The sequence below is a fragment of the Nomia melanderi genome, chromosome 6 (genome assembly GCF_051020985.1).
Source record: "Nomia melanderi isolate GNS246 chromosome 6, iyNomMela1, whole genome shotgun sequence".
Lineage (NCBI taxonomy): Eukaryota > Metazoa > Arthropoda > Insecta > Hymenoptera > Halictidae > Nomia > Nomia melanderi.
In genome coordinates, this window is record NC_135004.1 from 5,357,603 (window position 1) to 5,382,260 (window position 24,658).

General features: G+C 39.3%; 1 protein-coding gene across 4 annotated transcripts; it reads left to right on the forward strand.

The window, feature by feature from the left end:
* Window positions 1-38: 38 nt before the first annotated feature.
* On the forward strand, window positions 39-24,623 carry LOC116428271 (GTP cyclohydrolase punch). Of its 4 annotated transcripts, XM_031979689.2 has the most exons (6): window positions 6,040-6,673; window positions 8,758-8,964; window positions 12,809-13,018; window positions 17,152-17,317; window positions 18,811-18,927; window positions 20,948-24,623. In XM_031979689.2, exons 2-6 carry the CDS (start codon window positions 8,790-8,792, stop codon window positions 21,075-21,077), a joined length of 798 nt encoding a protein of 265 aa, XP_031835549.1. In that variant the 5' UTR covers window positions 6,040-6,673; window positions 8,758-8,789; the 3' UTR covers window positions 21,078-24,623. The 4 variants fall into 4 exon arrangements, with proteins under 4 accessions (XP_031835569.1, XP_031835549.1, XP_076224531.1 ...); XM_031979709.2 differs by lacking the exons at window positions 6,040-6,673; window positions 8,758-8,964 and adding an exon at window positions 39-664; XM_076368416.1 differs by lacking the exons at window positions 6,040-6,673; window positions 8,758-8,964 and adding an exon at window positions 9,470-10,795.
* Window positions 24,624-24,658: the final 35 nt, after the last annotated feature.

Consider the following 24,658-nt stretch of genomic DNA (forward strand, 5'->3'; position numbering starts at 1 on the left):
TATATTTACATCTGCTGAAGTAAGACGGTTACGAGCGAATAGTAAAAATTTCCTCATCTCAGAACACACGCAATAATTTCGAAGAATATGTTTATGTGATGGAACTGTTGAATATTAATTAATTTGTAACGTTACATACGACTGCATGTTACTGCTTTATTTGTAAGGGGTTGAAAACCATAATTTTGTCTGTACCTGTCTTTAAATTGTGGTGTTCAAGGAAACGAATCAGTTATTTTTCATGAGACATTGCGTTTAGATTAGTATTGGATGCCAATGGTTACTAGTGGCGGAAAAATGTGCTTAAACGTATGACATTTAATTAATCCTTTTTTCCGAATGACACAAGGACTGTAAGCACTTATAGTCCTTGCTCGTTGCTTAGCTATTGCAGTAAGCGTTCAAACAGTCTACACAGTGGTAACAAATTGAGCGTGGTTGAAGTAGAAGGGGGTCTTACCAAACGTTTTTCGGCCTTACTCCCTAGATATATTACTCTGTTGTTCGAAACTGTGCTTAGTATACGATACACACTCTCTCTAAAAAGAGTTTATTGTTAATAGTGATAATTATTCTAGTTGTACAAGTGTCACTAAGGATATTTACATGAACAGACACGCAGAGGACACATTCAAAAACCACATTCTTTGCACGAAGAATGATGGTATGTATATTTTCTTTTGTTTTCCTTTATACTTGATAATATAATTGTAGTGGATTGCAACATCAAACCTTTATTTTCTATTAATTCACAGCAAATACCTGTATTATAACGCGTATTACTTTTGAATGTTCAAAGAATCGAACGATCTCATGAAAAGTTCATACTAATTTCTACTTCCTGATAACTACATACTCTAGTATCATTTTAAAAAATGAATTTATACATGAAATCCCAGTGGTTTCTATGCATCATAGCGGCGAAGCTGATTACAGTGGTAATTCACGATCGCAATTTCTTCGATCGTCAAACCAGAAACGTATAGATTTTCGTGTCGCACGTTCCCGTATCCATTGCAATTTCTTTTTGCTGCGCGTCGTGTTACTCGTAGATTCATATGCCAATCATATTAGATATCAACGGAACGATATTAGGAAACGGTATCGGGTGTCTATATAGAGTAAAACGTGAAATCAGAGTGATAAATATCAGGTGGCTCCATTGGGGTGATATACACGATAAAGATCAAAGAAGTGTGTAGGGTTTCCAGTTATCACATCGGAACGGAGATTCACAAAATTATTTGAATAATTTGAGATTGTTCCTTAACTCGTGGTTATTGCAAATTACATGGCATTCAAAAAGTTTAATTTATGAAAACCGAAATCAGAAATTTTTGTTCGTCAATTAGCCTCAGATTTAGGCATTCCATGAATACGAAGAAAAACTGATTTTTTCCGTTAAAAGTTTCACTTTTAATAAAAATAATATCCTGTTACCCTTTTACAAAACTTCTGCTGAGAAAATATAATCGAATTCGCGTTAATTACTCTGGATACCGGAACGGCGTTGAATGCGAGAATCAACAAGTAGATAAGCAAAACAATACCCGCAAGTTGAACGTAAATGACGAATTAATTCTCCAGATGTTTAAACCATGTTATGTATCTTCGTAATACACGAATAAGTATACTCTAAAATATTCATTAAAATAAACGAGTTGATAACAAGAACAATTTCTTTAAAACAATAGTAGATACGAAGAACGTTATTATATTCTCTACTTGATGAATTAATACCTTCGAACCTTATCTACGATTTAAACGTATAAATCCTTGTATAATCGAACAATTAAAGCGTCAATGTAAAGACCAGTAGTTTACGCATCAAGATACAGTAATTGTGGGTTTAAGACGTATTAATCGCGCATGTTTACGCAATACCCAGTCTTTAAGAAGAAATTCCTGAAGATCGATATCGAATGAAGAATTATTTACCCTACAAAACATCCTAATGTAATGAAAATTCTATAAAAATTATTATCAATTTTATCGTAACATATACTTCATCGCGTTTCATAGACAAAAGTATAAAGGCATTAGTATCCGCAGAGTGCGCACGCAGTAATGGATGCCACCGTTACAACCGTTTAACAAGCCTTCCATTACCTTATAGTTATATTTATATAATCCACGATTCTACGATATGTATACATATCTAATATACAAAACGTTCGAATACTTTAGCACCCTTCAAATATTCCGATCAGTAAAATAGATCCAGGATGGCTATCCGGAAAGGGACTCTCGCGGTCTCCAGTTAACGATTTTCTTTGTTATTAGAACAGCCGCTTACTAATTGTCTGCCGGTTCTCGATGCGACGCGGAAGGATTTATCATCCGTTTCCTACATACGTCTGTTTCGCTTCCATGGCCACGTGCAGGAAGAAAAAAAGAAACGATCGTGTTGCGTTATTCGGGGTAGATCCCGATCCCCGGGCGTCTCTGGCACGCTCCTGTGGCATTGATCCGTTCTCCTGTCGCGTTACGTGAGACCGACCTCGAGAATTCTTCGCCAATATCTATAGTTTGGTTTTCTACGCGCGATCGGTCTGCCTTTCCTTCAGTTTTTCTTCTCGTTTTCAACCGAGCCATATACCGGGAGCCCCGCAAAAACGTCGTCGCGCTCGTTAAGCCGCGGTGGCCGGGACCACCACGCTCGGACGGGGCCGGTGTTACGTGTATTCTCACGGATCTATCGGGGCCCCGACGTTATAGATCGCTCATTGTCTCGCGCAGACACGTGCTGGACGCGATCGATAATTATCGGTACCAGTATCCCCAGGCTGCCAGCATTTGCGGCTTCGTTATTGATTGCAAGTAGTGAAGGTCAGCTGAACTCGGACGAGCCTCAGTACCGCGAAGGGGAAACACGAGCGAGGACCTCACCGCTATAAGACTAGAACTGTCGAATAAGTTAGAAAGCCTATCTCAGAATTCTTCTTTTGCGACGATTAACCTCTTGAAATGAAATAACGAGTCTGACTAACGCATGCTCTTTGTGCGAAACTGTATTTCGCAAATTATATTACAAATATACTATGTCATAACTAAGATAATTGTTTTATTTTCATAAATAAATTTAATTAAAACCGTGATACTTCAATTTTCTTTCAAATGGGCGTGTCCATAGAGTTGCGACAAAATTAAACAGCATAAGCACGAATATTCGACTCAAAATAAATCGTCAGGCAAGGAGTTAACCTGTTGCTCTATGATTTATTACTCAACTATTATCGATGCAACTACTTTAGCATTAACTCCCTACACTCGACAAATTTTCAATAAAAATATCCAATATTTTCTGATAAGTTGCATGTGCTATGTTTTAAAGTTAACTTGAAGACATGCTAATGTATTTTTTAAATATATTGTTTGCATAAACAGAAAGTCATTCTCTGGCAACGTGTTGAAGAGACAATTCACCCTTTGAAACCAGGTGGTCTTAATATTGTCACTGCTGGAACGATTAATAATGGACGCAAGGGAAAACATTATTTAACTTATTTTATTTACATAAATATTAGAGGAAATGAGAATGATGTACTCATCTCTTATTATTGTGATGAATGTAAAAATGTAGCTCGCGTAAAATTCTATGACTAAAGACGTTTTATAAAACTTTTCCTCTTTCGTTTTTCCTCAATTCGCTTTTCCTCTAACGAATATTTCCGAAGTCCTCGTTACTTTGAACTTTACGCATTTACATCGGTCAGTAGGTAAAATCCGTACATTACTAGTCACGTTGGTTTCGAAACTGAGATTGCTAGAATCATGCAGATGTAACACTGCCTTATTGTTCCCCGGTTGTGAACGCAAAAAAGACGTAATCGTTAATGAAATGTGTTAAGTACATAAGTACGTTTCGATGAGTATCTACTGAAAACTACAGAAAGTAAAAACAAAAAACAATAGCACAACTAACACGTGTGCATTGGGTAGTGATAATAAATTTAAGGCGTGAGATAAAGATTCTTAACCTATTATTATGAAGTATAATAGGCGTGTCGTGAAACTTGAATCGTTGGAGTCTACCTCCGGGTCCCTTGCCACCTAATAGCCTCGATGGAATATCGGATAGCCTCATCGACGTTTAAACTTAATTACTGAAACAGGGAATGGCCAGTTGAACGCCGCCATCATACCTTCAATTATTGTTAGTACATACTAATTACCTATAACAACAGTACTTATAATGGGGATATCAGTATCGCGTTACGTGGCGAAGTTTCAGGGACACTATCAGAGTGAACGTGTATGCGCGCCTCTGTCCTTCAAAAGTAAATTAAATATTGTATTTAATGTTATATTTGATCCTCACTTGACGTTACATTAATAATAATTTACTACAGCGATAAGGGGACGTCGACCATTGCACAAATAATTACCTACGATTTCTTTTAATTCCGTATTTCATGAATCGATTTGATATCAGGAAAAAGAATATATACAATATATAAATATATATTCATATCATTCATGTATATAATATAAATATATGTATGTAAAACCGCTTAAATACACACAATGGTAACTTATGTAAGTTATCGGTTGCGTGTAATAAGCTGAATCTGCGGGATTCGAACAGGATTATATTTTCGAATCCTGTGATTATTTTCTTAATTCACTGTTGTTATATTGATTATTATTCTTATATATTAATTTTATATTTATTATTATTATTAATTACTATTAATACAGATTAACATTACATCTATGACTCACGTACACTTACAATTACATGATCACGGTTGAAATCTACATTATGTAATTACCTAGGTCATCGTGTCGCTCGCATGTCTATTGAAACTATCGTTTCGTAGCTAAACACTTAATGTGAAAGAAAAAACGATTTAAACTAAGGTAAGCAAAAGTTGATGGAGTTAAAGAAAACCGCAATCGCGAAAAATTTTAATTCACATAGATTTTGATATAAAAGAAAATAGAGATTCCGATGTATCTTTAGATATTCTATCAGTCGGGAGGGGGAAAGATTATGATTCTCGATTTTGGGGATTTTCTCTATTCGTTGACGCGCACCTGACTCATCGAACGCATACTTGGAACCCGGTGCATGTGAGATTGTTCTGAATCGTCCTACGTGCAGAAGGAAAACGGAAGCATTCAGGGAACCGGTCTCTCGGAAATCACGGTGACGTAGATTCTGACTCGCGTACTAGAAACTCGGCTGGATTGGGTTTCTTTTCTTCTCTTCTTGCACCGATCTGTCAAAGCTCTATTCAACTTTTGTTCTAGTTTCATTGAATCCAATCTTTATGAATTAACATAAATGAGATTCTACACTCCATGAACAATCATTATATACGATCGAATACTTACCATTCTTTTACACTTTTCCCTTCCATTATTCTTTTCGTTACCCCAACCCGAACCCACAGCAAACGAGGATTTCTGAAAGCATTAACCCATTGTCGTATAATAACGAGTAAGACTCGTAGTAAACATTTCTAGCCCAGTTTAGTAGTAATCAATATTATTCATTACATACGAGTCCACGTTAATAATTTATTTAACACTAGTAAGCGCTTAAACCGACCTTCCAAATGTCTTTATAGAAATTATAACCGTTCATTAAGATTTCAATTAACTTATATTTCAGTTTAAGTTTTACCGAATCAGATGCTTCAATCATTTTTCAAAGAAGTATCCGAGTCTTTCCAATAATTCTGAAAAAAGCAAGCCAAGACGGGTCGTTTTGATTCATCCGGTAGTTCCAATGTTAACAACATTATTTACGAATCACTAAAATTGTACCTACACGTGATATACCCATATCACGAATAATCACAGCAAAAGCCAGTAGAATACGCGGCCATTCAAATAAAATCGAATAAAGCCTGCCTCCGCATAACCGGAAAGGGTTCGAAACCGCGCTAGAAATACCCGGTGCGCGTGGCGCACGCGGTTCCCGGGTATTTCCCTCTGTCGCGCCGGCGGCAGGAGGATCCAGGGAGGATCGTTGTTCGGTAGTGGGAGCTCTCTCTCCCGTGTTGCTCTCACCGGCATGCACGCGCTTGCATTCTCCTGATATATACTGAACGGGCCGCGCGGTTCGGCAGATCAGTCAGCGCGAAGCCTCGCTTTTCGAGGGCCGTGTCGTGTGGTAGCGTCAACCGGGTACGGTCAAGTTCCTAGATAAAACAGACGACCGGGCAGATAGAGCAAGCGAGGAGAAATATAAAATAAAGAAAAAAGGAACGAGCATATATATATATATATACATATATACATTGAACGGCTCGCCCGAACGGGAGGACAGGAACAGCGACACAGAGCTGGAGGGAGAGAGAAACGAAGACGGAAGAGCTCATAGGGGGACATTCGCCACTCGCCACGGTTCCTCCGGTTCAGTCACACTGCGTCAGTCGGCCGAGCGACTTCGCGCGGCCCTTCTTCCTTACCAACGGTTGTCGGTTCTCTCTCGGCTTTCCTTTTCCCCTGATTTTCTCCCTTGAACCACCGTCAGGCCGCGGTGTACACGTCGATCTCGTCTCCCGTCGTCTTCCACCGGTACTTTTCTTTTTTCTCTTGCTTCCTCTATCGATTCCGATATCGTTCCCGTGAAAGAGAGAAGGGAAACGGTTAACGATCTCCGAGGGAGGCCGACCGACCGAAAGGGCGCACGTGAACCGGGTACCGGGACCGACTGAGAGTAAGTTTCATTCGCCTGCAACCCCCGGAACCCCCGACCGCCTTAGGCTATATCTATGCACACGAACAGTACCATGTCGCGACGGTGACGCTGTATGATTTTGGGAGAATACAGACGTAAAGTTCTCTCGTACTTGTCTTTATGAGATGGAAGAGATTTGTTTCTCTGACACTCCGAAACAATCGCCGCCGCGACATTTTCACGTGAATCGCTCGTATGCATTTCGCCTTAGGCTACGTACACACGAACTGTTTGCAGTGAAATGCAGCGACGATTGTTTTCGAAGGATAGATACACGAAGCTTTCTTATCCTTCTTCTTGTGAGCTGAAGGAACTTCGCGTCTTTGGTTTCCTAGAAGAATCGCAGTGATATCTTGCTAAGGATCGCTCGAGTGCGTTTAGTCTTAGGCTGTATGCACACGGTCCGGGTGAGATGCTGTACGATTTTGGAAGAATAGGGGCGCAAATGTATTTGTATTTGTTCTTGTGAGATAGAAGAACTTTGTTTCTCCGTTACTTCGAAACGATCTTTAGGCCAAATTCACGCGAACGATTTGCGGAAAAATTTCGCGATTGCTTTGAGGGAACGTGGAAACAAAGTTCTTCTGTCTTATGAAAAAAGGGATAAGAAAATGTTGCGTTCCTATTGGTCCGAAAGAGTCGCAGCTGTGACATTTCCCCGTAAATCACTCGTGTGCATTTGGTCTTAATCGGAACGCGCGCGATCGCCGATCACGTGGCGCGGCCGTCGATCCGCACGCGCCACCCAAATTCGCTCGATCATGATTTACGCGAGAGATAGCCGGCCTTTGAAAGGAATTTCGAAAGAAATTTAAATCACGTTGATAATGGTTACGACGGTCTCGGTGACTGGCAATCGGAGCACGATCGCGGTGCTTTGTAAGTGCGCTGGCAGTGAGTTTAATGATGTTTTCGGTTTATTCGGGGACGACTTTTATTGGACAGACGATCTTTCGTACGTCACGCGCGCGGGAATAGTCGGCGGATCGATTGTGACCGGTTGATTGTTTGAATTCGGTTCTCGCGCCTTGCCGCTTCGAGGATCCGGAATTAACATGACTTGGATAAGTGTAAACTACTTTGTGAACTGCGAATACTAACAGTGATAAGAATGTTATACTAAAGGGTTGATATTCGGTGAATTAAAAATGAATATTCGTGAATTTGAAAGGAAGGCAGTTTCTGTCTGTGTTACGCTTACATAAAACAATGTTCTATTGTTGATTTTCATAATTGTCGTATTAGATTATAATTATTACACTGTGAGCTCTGTAGATTCATAACACTCGCGAAGGAAAACAAAAATTGAAATGAAAATCTAATGATAAGCAGTTCGATGATTTCTAAAAAATTTGCATAAGTCTTATCGTTGCGAATAAAATGAAAGCATCGTTGAGCTCCAAATAAACTGTCCACCGTGCTGATTTATATGGTCATTACGCTGAAAAAGACGCATAAAATCGTGCTTGTTCCATGGAAAACAATGAAAAAACGACCTTAAACTGATCCTATGCACTCAAAAGTGCTTCACTAAAAACATCTATTTTCTAGACGATATTTTTAGAAACTAACTAAACGATCATTCAAAGACAAATTAAGGAACAAAACCATTTTATTCCAATATTTCACATTATGATACGTTACATAAAGTTTAACAGAATATTATTTAAATATTAAACTCTATAATTCCGCTGTATCGAATCAAGTGGTGACTGATAGCCACATCCCGAGTGCAAAGGGTTAAATTGAATCTCGTCCCCGACGCGACGTTTCCGCAGAAGAAGTCGCCCAGCTGCTCGGACGCCGCGGCGTCAAACCGAACGTGACTCGGATAAACAACTCGGCATCGAGTTATTTCTCGCAATAGCTGCGAATAGTTCGATATCGCGTTATTGTGACAATTCTCGCGTGGCGTTTCAATATCAGCGCCGCGAACCCTCGTTCCCGTTTCGTTTCGTTCTTTGCTTGCTCGCCTTCCCTGCCCCTATCGTCGTTGAAACGTCTCGGTTCCATGTTTGTCAGCGTTGTCTGTTTATTCTCGAACAACCCCTTCGTCGGTTTAGAAGCAACCACGAGTGAAGCCTTCGCGCCAGCCATGAACGGGATCACGAAGATCAAGGAAAAGAGCTTCTACGACGGCGACAATGACCGCGCGATTATGATCAAAAAGCCCAGCCCGTTAAGGACCGTTTCTTGGACGGAGAACGTCGAGGAGAGCAACTTGGACGTGCCGGGGACGCCCAGGACACCACGCACATCCACCACCCCAGGTATCGCAGATTCTGCAATTGTTTCGGGTCACGATAACGGGTTGGAAACTGTGAAACTAGGTCCAGCGGTTGTCCCTGGAACAGCGTTGGATCCGGGTCTATTTCCAGTCGAATGGAAAGATTCGTTTGCTTTCAAGTTTTTAGAAAGCGGTACATTTACGGTGATTGGGATTGAATAGAGGATTATTCCTTTTGCGACGTGGGTTTATCGCGATAGTAAAAATCATTCTATTTCGTGTTTATTTTAGTTTATTTCATTGTGTTTTGCAGTTCTATGTTTGCTATGTTGAACTTGGTATTTCTATTTTACATTGATAGGGGATACAAAGATAGATCATTGGGTAAAATAATAATTTGTTAATTATTAATTGGTTGCAATACTCTGTTTTATATTGTTTTATACTACTCAGTATAGTCTCGAAAGGATCAATTATGGTATGACTCTCTCTGTTTTATGCTTTCTATATTAGAAGCGTTTATCGCCGATGCTCTGAAATTTTTACGTGTTTTAATAGTTGCAATGGAAGTAATTCATAAATCAATGGATTATTGTAGATAAGTAAATTGACGCATCCAGAGCTCGGCAGCTTGAAGTTCGGAATTAACCGGCGCATTGGATGTTACTGTGAAGTTCCGTTCGCTTTATTCGTCGGCCTCTCATTGTTCGCCAGTGACAGAAAACACCGCGTATCCGACCGCCACGCATTCGACCGACGTTTTAATTTCATTTCGTGCAGCGTTGCTATCATTGATCAAGCCGCGGCCCGTGAAAAAGATTTGGAGAGTACTCGCCATAGTTCTCGTTTCCGGGTCAATCGTACCTACCCGCTGATCTTAAAATGATAAAAAGCCTGGGAACTGTTGGGGTACAGTTATATGATCCTGTGTAAACGCGTAACTGTAACGTTACGAATGTACAATCGTCGTAGCATGACCATCGACTTTCTGTGGGAGAACGCCTTTTCCCCCCTCCTTCTTTTTTATTTCGGTGGATAAGACCGGAAAAATTCCCGTGCACCTGTTCCGGCCCGGCCGGGAGACGCCGTTGAGGATTTGCCCAACTGGATTGAACGATAACGACTCTTCTTTCCGTCTCTTCCCTTTTCCTTTCCCTCTTTTTCGATTTTAATTGAGTAATTTCGGTCATTTTCAACCACCCGTAAGGCTGATTGTTCCGAGATCTTTCTATAGAATCCACTTAGCCATATTGAAAAGTAGCTTCTCGAGCCCTGAGAATTCTAACCTTTTGCCCTATGATTTATTTCTCAACTATGATCGATACAACTACTTTATCGTTAATAATTTATTAAGAAACGACACGACATTGTAAGTTAAGGGGTCAACGCATTATCTTCGAATTTTTTTGGCATCAGTCATTTATAGTAAATTAATCTTTTCATTTTTCGGTCAAATAGAAAACATAATATGATAAAACGTTACGAATCATTTTCAAATAAGCCATCGTCGATAGAGTCTGTAGAATCGTCGACAGACTTCCCGAACATTTCCAATGACTTCATTTAAGCTTTAATCGAACTCGGAGAGCAACAAGTGTGCGGACTATACGCTCTTCCTACTCGCCGTTCCGTTCCTCTTAAAGACTTTTGAATTAATTTGACTTTTGACTTAATTTGAATTCTTCACATACAAGTAAAACTCTTATAATCTTCTAAAGGAAGAGAAGCATTGTGAAAGAATTGATTCCGAAGAAGACTGTGCGGACTTTTGATACAACACAGTGTTTGATCTTGAAGACGAAGATCTCCCGTGATGTGGGAAGCGTCGAGCCCGAAATCAGCGAGAAAACATGCGCGTCGTTTGCTAGATACCAGTAAGTTAGAACGAAGCACCGTAATTTTCCAACAATCGATCGCTAATCGTTAACGCGGCGCGCGACTATGGCGAACGCTGAACAGAAATCCCCTCGGTGCCCGGTAGCAGTGCGAACGTCGTTACTCGATCGAATTACGCGATACGGTTCATTAGCGAGAGCGATGTCTTAACTTAGTTCCCTGCTGTGAATACGTCAGTTCCAAGCCGATCAAGCCTCGAGCCTCACGGTTCCATGAATAAATCTTTGCAGAAGTCTCGCAGCTACTGCTAACGTTAACACGGTGTAGATTGGCTGTCTATGGGTCCCGTCACGGATTGGATTTCGCGCAAGCTGCAAATTATTTCTATTGCTCTGGAAATCATTGGAGTTTGCCGGAGGTAGATCTTTAATCGTTATGTAGCGAGTTCGGGAATTAACGAGATCAGGAAATTGAAAAGGATTAATATCAGAAAGATTGAGAAACTCGTCTGTGTATATAATCATTTATTTCTGATGTCTCTTTTCTAAACGGCTGTAACTTTCAGAATTTTATAAGTTACTACTTTTATAAAGTATTTAAGAAAATTGCGTTTCTGAACCTTCTAATTTAGAAAACTGTCTTAATATTCTACTATAATTGTTAATATAATAAAAAGGTGATCTTTAATCGGTGAAGTTGAATACATCAAGTTGATTCGTTTCTCTCAAGTAGCAGAAGTTAAAAGAAGGCAGAATGATTTCATTCATCTCTATTCAACTTCGCTTTTTTTCATGCCATTGTATTTCATAATCAATGTCATTAAAGATGATTGTTTTAAATGGAGTTCTGTTCATCGATCGATATCGTGAGGCTTGATCGAAGCGTTATGTTAGACGTGAATGGAAACTTGGGAGGTTTCTGATCATCAACTTTGAAGGTAAGAAAAAGATAAAAAGCAGACCTTCGGTTGTTCGATCAAAGAACGCAGCGTCGTTAAAATGTTATTTAATAAAAAGCTGTTACATTACATATTCATTAAAAACTATGACTCGGTGTTTGAAAACTTCATCAAATTGCTTGGGTTATTAAAACTTAGCCATGGATTTTTCAGGATTGTAATGAAAATTACATATGTTGTTGCAATTCACTACAAAGAACCGCGCAATTTATTATTAAATAATTTACGGAAGTCAAATTTAATTATCAATTAATTTGCTTGTATAGTCACCAATACCACGAATACTTAAATAATGTCCGATTTAATAACTAATTCCCCGCGTGTATATTATTTTTAATAAGTGACAGGGGAAAAACATATGTTTTCAATTTGAATTGTCTTGTTAGATAATTAAGAAAATTATGAAAAACTTGTTACCTCATGTAAAATACGAGAACGACGATAAAACAATATTTCAAAGCGTTGTATAGAGTACGAAACGGTCGTGCATTAAATTACAATTTTTCACTTTCAATCCCCGAGAAATGTATTTGACGTTTGTTTAGGAATAGTCAATGAAAGATAAAAAAAAACGCGTCATAAGATTTATCGGCGTTCCGCGCGACAAAATGAAAAGGCAAGCTGATTTTCGTTACCACACGCAGTAGGATCCTCAGTCATCGCGGGTCACCGCGAGCGATGATAGCGGTGTTGATATTTAACGTCTTCTGCTTCATTTAAAATTGAAAAATCGGAATAGATTTCATAAGCGGACACGTTCCTGCTTTTAACAGTTTATCTGTGTTTTCACGGACTTATCGTGACACACAAATGTATTTCTATTTGGAATTAACCTGCGAACAAGAGAATTTAGAAATTGATAAAAATTATCAATTTAGAAAAGAAAAGGAACGTCTACAGGATGAAAAACGCGGTAATTCGATAAAATGCGAATGAATATGGAAAGAGTAATTAAAAAATTAATTCTAACGAAACTAAAGTCATATTCGAGGAGAGATATCTTAAAATTTTAATAGGCCAAGAAGAAAAATAGTGAATCTTGTCCTTGTTTTTGCAATGAAAAATTTCTAGATGTTTTTTCCCTGTTCCACAGGTCATGAGAAATGTACATTCCATCACGATTTGGAGCTGGATCACAGGCCGCCAACGCGGGAAGCTCTGATTCCGGAAATGTCACGAAGTTACAGGCTACTGTTGAGCTCTTTAGGCGAGGATCCTGATCGTCAGGGTCTTTTGAAAACCCCGGAACGTGCTGCGAAAGCTATGCTTTTCTTCACAAAGGGCTACGACCAAAGTCTGGAAGGTAAGTCATCCTTATATAACACTTTTATCCTTGCAAGCTAGGTATGATCTTCATTCAGTTTCGTGATCATTGTCACGCCAAAAGCGAAAAACACGATGGATGCCAATGATCGTTCCATAAACAATATAGAACAATGAAAATGATTAAATAAGTTTTAATATCGTTGAAACATTCCGTTACGTGAGACGCAATTGGCTCATATCAGAGACTAATCGAGCGTGATGCGTACACCGGTATCCATGAATCGATTCAAATCCATTCCACTTATTCTTAAATCATAGTGACACGTAATTACGAGCCATCAGTTATTGCTGAATACCGAGAACCAATACATTTATCACTTGGAATCTACGTTATTATTACAATCCCTGTCGAATCTTGACTTTAAATGCCTAGCGAACGTAATTTACGATAATTCTAAACAAGTCTCGTAAAGCGTTTCATATTACAATTGTAATTTATTTACAAAATCAAGTATTCAAAGTTTAGAAATAGAATGTTATTAAATGTAACTTCGCACGAATCAAGGACAAAGATAATTCATTACATTGATCGGAGCATTTATTAGGTCACACGTGACGTAAAAGCTCCATTAATTTCGGTACATTCTTTTTAAAAAGTCGATGAACTATTTCAAATTACTTTAAAAATTGATTAAACCTTCCATTGGTCTATTCGTGTAATCATGTCGAATGGAGTCGAGTTGTAACGAAAAATTTCGACGTTAAACGGAAACGTAATACGGAAATGAAAGGGAGAAGCTGACATTTTTCGATAATACGTTGGTAATACATCAACCGACATTACGTTAGATCAATTATACGAATTTTCTCGTCGGATAAGACAGTTGAAATATGAAACCGCGAATAGAATTTTCCACTCGAGGAAAGTGGCGTACTTTTCGTTCTTTCCACTTCAACCAGCTTGAGGATCCGTCACGCGGAGAGAAAGAGGAAGACTTTAAGTACGATTGAAAAAAAGAGAACACCAAAGCTTCACGGTATAAATGGGTCTCAGGGACGCGGAACAGGCCTGAGAAGAATACCTTTCACCTTTTCCTTCCATTTATCATGGACAAAGTACAACTGCCACTGTTCCGAAGTAATTATAAGCCCACGGAATAAAATGGCGTCGACTGCGGAACAAGATCCTTAACGAGTCGACTGTTCCTCGTTCCTTCCGTCACTATCGCGGCGATCATTACTATCTTCGGTACTTCTTCAATTGACTTCACCAATTTTTTCAACGTCGGAATTCAAGAGGTAACGATAAACGCGAAATTACTCGCGATCAGTTGAAAATTCGAATATTTAATTGTATTATTAATTGCGTCGTTACAAAGGGGCACGCATGGAAAATATAAACACCGGGACACATCTCGAATAGAAACGTTTGGAAAATATCTTTCAATGGTTGACGCATTTTGCTGCTGCCCTTTCTCGAAGTCAGACATTAAGGAAACCATATAAACGCAAAATTACAGAGGCAACCCTGCATTTCTTGTTCCTTCGTATTTTCATCCATTTTCCTTCATAAATTTTTATATGAAATATTTTTCACCTACTTTCACATAAAGTCGACGGAATTTCTTTTCACCTTTAACAGTCGATCATTTTTTGGTAATATTCACTTCTCCTGTAAAGCAGCAGAATATCGACTAAATGTTGGGATAGAAATGGGTCTAAAACATAAATGATATTTTTCATATAATAAAACAAAAAAAAAATTCCAAACAACAAGTATAACAAATATAAAGAGAATAAAATTGTTTACAATACTGCACTTCAGTGGATTATTTCGATTGTTAAGGGTTAATTCATTTCGGCCAGTAAGAACAGGAACAGAAACCATAGTATTGTGGGGAATCTTATGTATGGTTTATGTATGAAGTCCCTGATTCAACGAAAGTCCCTTTAACTGCAATCGCTTTAAGTAGCCCTTAATAAATGGCGCGACCCGTATCTGCTCGAGAAATACGTCGAGCGGGTAGCTACAGGTGGTGGAGAGACTTTAATTCACTTCGACTTAACCCCCTGCCCCCCTCTTTTAGTGGAGTTGCCCTCGAGATAAGCCCGGTTAACGGTGCCTCGACTCGACCCAGTGAATCTGAAACGAGTCCCGGAGCACTTTCCTAGAGAAAGCTCGGCCCACCCCCTTCTGACCACCCTACCGCCACCGCCTCTACCGTGAAACCATTCCCTTCTGACAATTTCTCTTTGCCTTTCATTCCCGGTCATAAGCTTGGCCGAATTCTCGCTGGAAATGTCCCCCACACTGTCGGACAAAAGTACGAAGCCTGGATTTCCGAGTGGGAGGCGTTCAACCTTTGCACGTTGTTCGAAAAATTGATTCACTACAACTTCACGAAAGAACACTTGACAATTATCATGGAAAGACATGTTACTGTCAGTGAGAAATATGCGAGAGAACTGATTTGTTTGATGAATAACGTTATGACTAGTGATAGTTTAGATAAATGGCTAAAAGGTCTTTGATAAAATCATCGATATGTGTATAACATTTAGCTTCGTAAAATAGCCAATGAAATGATATTGTTTCAATATTTGAGATAGTTATGATTTTCATTTTCACTGTGATAGTTCGCGTCTCACACTTTTGGACAGCCTGTAGCAATCTCGACGATCTATAAAAGCGTCTCTTTTCTCTGTGACGAGGTCCTGGCCCCGTAATTAGGTGGCGACTGAACACGATGAAAGCCTAATTTCACTTGCTCCGACGAAACGAGAAAAACAGTGGTGCCAGCGGTAATTACTTTCACCTGACAATGCGAAATGGAAAAGTCCGTTGAGCCGGTGATACACCGAATTGAACTGGTTAATCGAATCCCGATGGAAAGGTGATCGCATTAAGTCATCGAATCGAAAAATTAAACTGCTCGCTTTGAGCATCGGCTCGGATAGGTGGTAAATAGAAAAGGGAAAATTGCTGTGGACTGGGTAGGTGCGAAGGAGGTCTAATCTTCCTTGGGGCATGTACAAGGTGTAAAAAACGCTTTCATATAAGCTTAAAAAAAGGATCAATTGTTTACAGATTGCATAAAACTCATTTCATAATTTCGATGGCAAATTTGAGCTATTTTTTCAATATCATATTTAAGTATAATTAACAAAACATGTAACCATCTTTGAGACACAATACATGTAAAGGAATCGACGAAGTTTAATATTAAAACATTAATTGTGAAATATATCATTTTCAATTATTGCAATTTTCTAAAATCTATGTTATTTCTACAAAAGGACTTTTTAGTTAATTTAAATAAATAGTAGATAATTCTTTGAAACATCCGTGTGTTATGGAACACCCTGTACGCGAGAAGAACATCGCACAAGTAGCTAAAACGATTCGGGTCGTTCAACGTAAGCGTAGGTGGGATTCATTGGACAATTTTTTATCGTGGCCCCGGTTCCCTGTTACATATGAAAATATACAGTTGATTAACGCGGGGCGAAGGTTCGTTTCATCATTGTCGGTCATTGTGAAGGTGTTTCTTGTTAAGGTTGCCATGGAAACCGTGGAGAGTGCACCCTCCATTATACCTACCCACCAACACCTATCAACCACCGATTCGTACCTACGCATCAGCACTAGTATCGACGCTATAGTAAGTAGGTCAATATCGGGTAAATCACAGACAGGATCGCGAGGACCTTAACCCACGTGCAGGATGTTCTTTCGCGGAACAATCTAAACGACAATGCTCAGCTATTCCTGTACATTTTCGTTACGTAGGACGTTCCTTTCAACTTCTACGATGTCAATTAGGGAATCTTTGAGACAACTGTATATTGCCGTGGAAACAGTTATTTTTAGAAACTCAAAACTTTATGAGATACGCTACTCTTTTTTACTTCTCCCTGGACATTTTATTATATACTTTTATGATAGATTAATTTCAGTAAAATGGCCATGTCTGAAATAAAAATCGGAGGACCTTAATAGAAATAATCACGATTCGTGCGAATATTTTTGTCTCTCATTGTATAACTTAAATTAAATTTCACTGCATAATTTCTATAAAATTCGAAATGGCTACATCGAATCGATTCACAGGACTGTGCGAACCTTTTCGTAGCTTTATTTAGTAGCGACTGATGTCTTTTAATTTTCAGATGTCATAAACGACGCAGTGTTCGACGAGGACCACGACGAGATGGTTGTCGTGAAGGACATCGAAATGTTCTCCATGTGCGAACACCATCTGGTCCCGTTCTATGGAAAAGTCTCGATCGGATACCTGCCCTGCAAGAAGATCCTTGGGCTCAGCAAATTAGCCAGGTAATGGAAAAGGGAATTTACATTATTACAATGAAAACCGAATTAACATTTGTGACTCGAGATTGTGGTGCAATTAAATCTCTGACTAATTGAGACGATTGGTCCACGCGTTAAAAAGAGCGATATCCTTCTACGACGTAATGAAAATTAATTGCTTTCCGTGATTCCTTGTCGGCCAATTAAACTTCCCGATTGAACTGTTATCCTCTGCGTATCGGAATCCGATTCTTGTCGAGTCGCGCAGATTTTTATTACATCTGTTCGGATCTTTAATTCTAGTTTATGAATTATATTTAACACTGAATGTGTACAGGAATTCCTTGAATATTTCGAACAATATCGACATACGAGTACTTAAATTATAAAATATAAAGAAACAATGACAAATTCGTCATAAGAAAAGAGGAATCCTTTTTCTTCAACAAACTTTGCTTAGAAAAAATCAAATCTTTGTCATTCTGTTTTTCATAATAACACAGAGTACTGATAATGCGGTATATCTAACAGAAAATATATTGAGAAAAAAAGAAATTTAAGTTCTGTGTTAAAAAGGAAAATTACTCGAGAAATGGTGAGCCACACAAAGTGCCAGGTCAAAGGAAATGAATTTTTCTTTCGTTACGAATTTTTCCGCAGCCATATGACAGTCGAGTTAGTACAAAAGTTTGCCAATAAACAGCTGCGACGCGAGTACTGTCACGGGGCAAGCTGATATACCGCGTTTCACAACTTCGAGATAACAAATTGCATCGGCAGTGGTCACGGCCTTGATTTAAAGGAATATTAAAGCGGGAAGAAAAGAATACGACGCCGCTTGCTGATCGTAGGCACGCCGAGCACTTTCACGCACCACGCCGTACGGTCGACCAGCGTCCATTTACTCGTTAACCATCGCTTCCACTAACTGAAAATTGGCTAAGTAGGACTCCGAATTAATTTTCATAATCTCGTGCCTGTACCCCACGCTCGGGTTTCAAAATAAAAGAACACGTTTGAATGGAATGATAAATGCGAGTACGAATCCAGCTGCACGAACATCGGCACTTCTTACACGAACAAAGAAACAATTGTAAGAGAAAAATTAGTTACCTCTTGATTTATTAATATTGCATCACCGTGCTTCGTTGTAAAGAAGACGTAAAGTAAAATGTTAAAAGATTGTTGTTAAATAAAATAATCAAATTAATCAAGTGAATGCACGAAGTCTACTAGCTTATCGATGTTCAATTAATTTAAATTCGAGTCTTTGTATATCTAAAGTTTTGTGGTTCAATTTTTAGTCTATATCAATTTATAAAAACGGAAACAGTTATATGCTTGACAATTCGATCGTTAAAAATTGAAAGCTGTGTTTAAGTACGATCGAACGATGTTCTTACATTGGGTTACAATTATAATTGGTAAAACCCTGAAAAACGTAAGGTACTTAAATCGAAAAATGTTCAGAATCAACTGTTCACGAATTATTAATATTCGTCGTTGATTTTCAACAGAATTGTGGAGATCTTCAGTCGGCGTCTACAGGTTCAAGAACGGCTCACCAAGCAGATTGCCGTAGCAGTGACTAAAGCTGTGCAACCGGCGGGGGTAGCGGTTGTCGTCGAAGGAGTGTAGGTATCCTTACCTTCGACGCGCTCGTTCATTAACGATGTTCATTAATCATTAATAAACAGTTGCAGCTTTGAGTCACTAGTTGAAATTCTCGTGATTTTTATTAGTATGGAAGGTCCAGCCGTCTTTCTCTTCGAATAAGCTTTATTTACTATAGATTTCTTAACACTAGAGCTACCGATGAATTGCAGTGACTTACTTATAATTTCTTATAAAAACTCGGAGAATATCTTTCTTGAAATCCGAAGCAGCTTTTATTGTCGTGTCTGCACAAATACACGAATTAATGTTGCAAGTTTTCATGGAAACGTTTTTGTAACTTGGATAATTGTAAAACAAGCATTCCGTTATTGGTCAGTTTGACCCGTCTGGTAGTTCTAGCGTTAACTATTTTGTAACTATGAGTACGACAATTTACGATACACAATGAATAAGTTAAACGGTTGCCAGTTGACGTTCATTCAGTTTAAAGGGGTAGAACGATTTTCTTCGGCGCAAGATTGCAATACTTCGAAGTAGATAAAAGACGAAGAACAATAACCGAAATCGCCCGGCGAGCACGGTGATTTCGCGCCTCCCTCGGTTTCATTTCAACGTGCTTGCCACTTGAGCAATAGTTTTCGCAAGGACTAATCGCGTGTAAGAATGCGACCTTGTGCTAATAAGGTGCTATCTCTTGGTAAAGAATTAAAGTGCATTCTCGCAGCTCGGGAATGTTGCATTTTTCAGTCACGAGCGGCACGGAGGTTCAGCATTTTTAACGATAACGTGTATAATACGCTTAAAAATTAATGTATTTCATGTAATCGACAATCAACGTGATTTATGTTGTTGCATAACGTGAAAATTGTAACTCGCGAGTATTGCATATTAGCCGGAAACCAGGTTAACCGGTAATCAAGGTGTGAACGTTATCATCACCGTCGTCATTAATATTAACGTTAAATATTGACCATGATAAATTAAACACCGTAACGCGTTTTAATTTGTTCTAATCTCGCTCTAATCTTGATCGGTAATCGGAAATCGACGGTTCGTCGCAATCCGCGTCGGGGAAAACAGGTTCGTCGGGAAAAACGTCGTCGCGTGACGTCACCGCGGAACGAAGTCCTTGGACCCCAGCTCGACGATGTCTTAAAAATTGCACAAAAATACAGGCTCGATAACTAGATCAATTATGCGAACGCGTCCTTAATGCTAATCGTCGCGTTCGTCGAAATGGCCCCCGGCCTCGCTTGGACGTGGAACGTATAAGTACGCAGCGCACCGCTAATCACTGTAATCTTCGACTCTCGTGAATCAGATAACAGTATCGCTCGTCCATACGGGACTGTGGATCGAAAGAAAAAAAATTGAATGGCAATAACGCGGCATCATTACCATTGATACATGCATTAACAGGCCGTGAATTAATTGCTCCCGATTCTAACGGAAATACTTAATTGAAACAGGGGCGTGTTCACTCTTACGCTGGGATTATAAAAAGACAAGTGACAAGAGAGTTTTTTTCTTCGAGAATTATGTTTTATTTGAATTTCCATTGGTATACGTTTGTATCACTGTGCGTGAGATATCATCAATTCACAGTGTCATGTACGGTAATAACAGTAACAACAACTGAAAGGGATGTATTTTCTTTAGCTTCAATCATACATGGTTACCTTGAATCTCAATGATTATGTAAATTACCTGAGCCACGGACAATAAGTTATTACTTAACACTTGGTTTACGGGACGCGCCAATTTGACGCATATCGAATTTTATAAGTATTAATTAGTAAACGTTTCTATTAATTTTGATTGATACAATGAATATGTATCTTGATCATCTATTGTTAAACCTCTGATTTTCAAAACCTAAACGAACGAACATCAATTTTCCTACAAACAATAGAATAAACTCTACAATAAATGAAATAAACTTCCGCAAACCTAGTGTTAATAATGCAACAAATGTAACCTCGCGGACAAATGAAGGAAAAGGTGAAAGATGAAAGAAATGTAATGACATGTTCGCAGGCATATGTGCATGGTGATGAGGGGAGTGCAGAAGATCAACAGCAAAACGGTCACGTCGACGATGCTCGGCGTGTTCCGCGACGATCCAAAGACTCGCGAGGAATTCCTGAACCTGGTTCACAACAAGTAAACACGGGACCGCTTCCCAACAATGTCGTTACCATTGGCCGAGGGACCACGCAACCAAAATGGCCCCGACACGATTCTTGCCCCCTGAATACGTTTCGCCCCGCTGCTACCTCAAAAATGCGTCCAAAAAGCCAGTCGATTTCAGCGGCGTCGCTTACCTCGATTAATATTGCTCTCGGTTCTTTCACGAGCAGAGACATAACCGCGCCTACGTTATTGGAGAAAAAAGGGAAGGGGAAAAAAGGAAATCCGATGACACTTCCGTTCGACGTCTCGCCGATAGTCTTGAGGACTACGTTCAGGCACGAGCGGCGAACTTCGACGACGTTGTCCAAAGACAAAGTCCCCGATGGGACGGTCTTAAACTGCTGACCGAATGACACGAAGACAATATGGTAGTTAATTTGCTTGCGGAAACTGCGCGGGTTCGACCGGATCACGTCAACGCCGCTGGACGAGAAAGTTTGGGAAACGACGCGACGCTTCTTGTCCGGCGAGCGAGCGGCTCGAACTTGCAACATCGTTTCGCGAAATTCAGAGCCGACAACGCGCGGTACCCGAGGGATATCGCGTTTCTTTTGTTGTTGAATAACGTTTACGCTTCTGCGGATACTGGCTGTTTCGTAACGAATGGAAACTCGTGTTAATGACAATCGAGACACGGCAAGTAAACTCGCGTTCTGCTTAGAATTGTTCCTGGGCGATAGCTGGTTTTAAAATCTAGTAATCCTTGATGGCTAGTCTATGGATCTTTATGCAAATTTCCATTTTTATCAGTTGTTTTAGAAGATTCAAAGTAACCGAGAAGTTTCTAACTGAAAGATTATTTAGGGTGAGAATCGAATGAAAAAATTATTTATTTTTATTGTATTTTATAAGCGTATAAAGATCCTCGATTTGTTGATGACCAAGTAATAATATTTAGGCGATCAGAATGATCAGCGGCAAATTGTCGAAGAACCTCGATACCCTTTCCAAGGAACAAGTCATAATTTTATTAAACTGTTACACAACTGTTATATACTTAAAACAATTTTCTTGTAATATACATTATTTATCATCAATATACTGTATATCACAGCAATACAGACTCGCTTAGAACTCAGGAACAAGATCAACCGTAGGACAAGAGCCAAATACGTCTGTATAATTCCTTTCTTCGTTGTCTTTAACTTACGCTGCCACTCTTGAAACGAGTCTAACGTGTTATGAAGCAGCCCGTATATTGGCAACGTTACTGGCGCTGCTGGACCAGCCGCAATTACGACCGTGTCGATTGTTGTACCTTGAGAATATTATTTGTAACGTTGTCAATGCGCACCGGGAGTGCACGGACACGTTTAACGCGTCGTTCCCTCGGGCAGCTGCGTTTTCGTCGACGAGACGAAGCAATTAGGAAATTCTCCGGTGAGCTTTCTCGACCGGCGCCGACCAAACGACCGCCGGAACACTTTCAACGGGCGACCGCTTTAAGACAATACGTATGGTAGATTCTATGTTACGGTTCCCCGACAGCAAAAGTGTTGGCCGTCGACGTATCGGGCTGGCCGAGAAATTGTGCGCGTATCAACGCAAAGTGTGCTGCAATGAATTACGTGACCAAAGCGAACAATTAAGATAATATAGATATTATAGATGTTACGTATTTATTGTTAGACCACAGATGTTTATGCGAGTACAAACGTTTAATGGACCAATTTCTACGAATTGGGGTTGTATAGAAATTTATTTTAATTATTACAATACTTACAATAGTTACGTAAAAAAAGTATTTTAAATTTAATTCGAATCGTTCGTTTCTTTGCGTTATATACGTCTGCGAATGGTGTAAATGTAAAATGAATCCGCAGTCCGTTCGTTGTTCGCGAACGCGTCTTCTGCTTCTCGCTGCGCGATCGGCTCTATACTTTTTACGGTGGCGAAAGGAAAAGCGACTGAAGATGATTAAAAAATAATGTGACCAATGCTGTGCAATATTTTCTGTAGTACAGTAATAATTCTTGTATAGAGTCGATAATGGATTTATGAATAATACAAAAAAAATATGGACAGTGGATTACGGATTTTGGGAGAAAGATCATTGAAAGTTCGAATATTCCTTTCAGCGACGAACCATCGCGAGAGATCAAAGTTTCTTTTTGATATCGTGCACGCACAATCATCAGCTCTTTGGTCGCGTCGTTCATCGTAGAACACCCTGTAATTGTGGAAGCGGATTTTTATTCTGAATAAGCGATTTCGTTGCCGTTTCTCGCGTGTAAAACGTCCCAGCCATACGTTCTACAACGCGAGGCCACTGCGAAGCTTGCATTGAAGCTCTACATTCCATTACTTTTATCTGTTGTCGCTCTTATCATTCGTTCGAATGATTCGAACGGAGGATACTTTGTGTTCTCGATATGTTAGATTGAGCGCGCGAGAAATTTCGCGGTGAAAGTAGGTGTTCCGACGCGCGATGTTCCCAGCCATACGTCGTGCGTCATAAAGCATTGAACTGTTGAAAAGAGAAAAAAAACAGAAAGAATTATTTATCCTTCTCGTACAATTTGAAGAATAATTTGCGTCATCGTGTGATTTACGTAATCTCGTCGTATCGACACGATTGCCGTGGCTGTTCCATTCCACTGAATGATAAAAGGCAAATTACGAAAGATTTAACCGCCTACCGTGGAGGCACATCATTTATTTCTAGAATTGTATTTTTATAGTAACACCGCGGAAAGTTAATGTCGGTACTTAGAGACACTGAACGTATCTTACTTTTAACCCTTTCGTGGCCCAATCGCGGAGTACTTATTTTCCTTTATGCGACAATACCGAATACAATTGTTCGTAGACTGTGGAGGTTTATTCGAATTCAACGTGCAAAGGTCGATACAGAGACACGGATTTACGTAATTGTGTACAGTACAAATTGCATGAAAGTCTAAAATCTATTTATTAAATTTCCTTAAAATTTTTGTCTTAAAAGTGTTTATTTTATTGCGTTTCTCGATGGTGCTGCACAAAGGTCTACAGTTCAAGTAATTATCAGATCGTTACATGTGAAGTGATCGAGTTTGTCGATACACGAATGCGTTGGATTCATTTCAATCAAGAAGATTTGTTTGAAGTGCAATATAAAGTATTACTAAAAAACACCGACCAATAACCTGGACCACGAAGGGTTAAAATTGTTTATTACGCCGCCTAACGAATGCGCCAAACAGTCTTTAGTTCAATGCAAACCAAATCGAGGAAGATCGATGAATGCCAGACACGTTACAGAGGTTCTAGAATATTATTACGACTATTATCGGAGGCGGAGTTGAATTATCGAATTTATTGCGTATTCATTGAACTTCTGAGATCGCATAAATACGGTACAGTTCAAGGTATCACGCAGAAGGTTCAGACAGCGTTAACGGTGACCTTTGGTGCAACCTACGATTCTATTTTCCGACATTAAACAGTGAAACGAAATCTTAATGTTATTTATGAGAATGAATGTTTAATATTTATAATATTTTTCTGACGATGTTATATAAAGTTATATTTATACTTTCAACGGTCGTGTACATTTTATTGGGTTCACACTTGTAA

Bases quoted from the DNA above. Each gene is read 5' to 3' on its own strand.
- LOC116428271 (XM_031979689.2), top strand. From the start codon at position 8,790: ATGAACGGGATCACGAAGATCAAGGAAAAGAGCTTCTACGACGGCGAC. The intron at 13,019-17,151 runs GTAAGTCATCCT...TTTAATTTTCAG, and splicing joins CTACGACCAAAGTCTGGAAG to ATGTCATAAACGACGCAGTG. The intron at 18,928-20,947 runs GTAGGTATCCTT...ACATGTTCGCAG, and splicing joins GCGGTTGTCGTCGAAGGAGT to GCATATGTGCATGGTGATGA.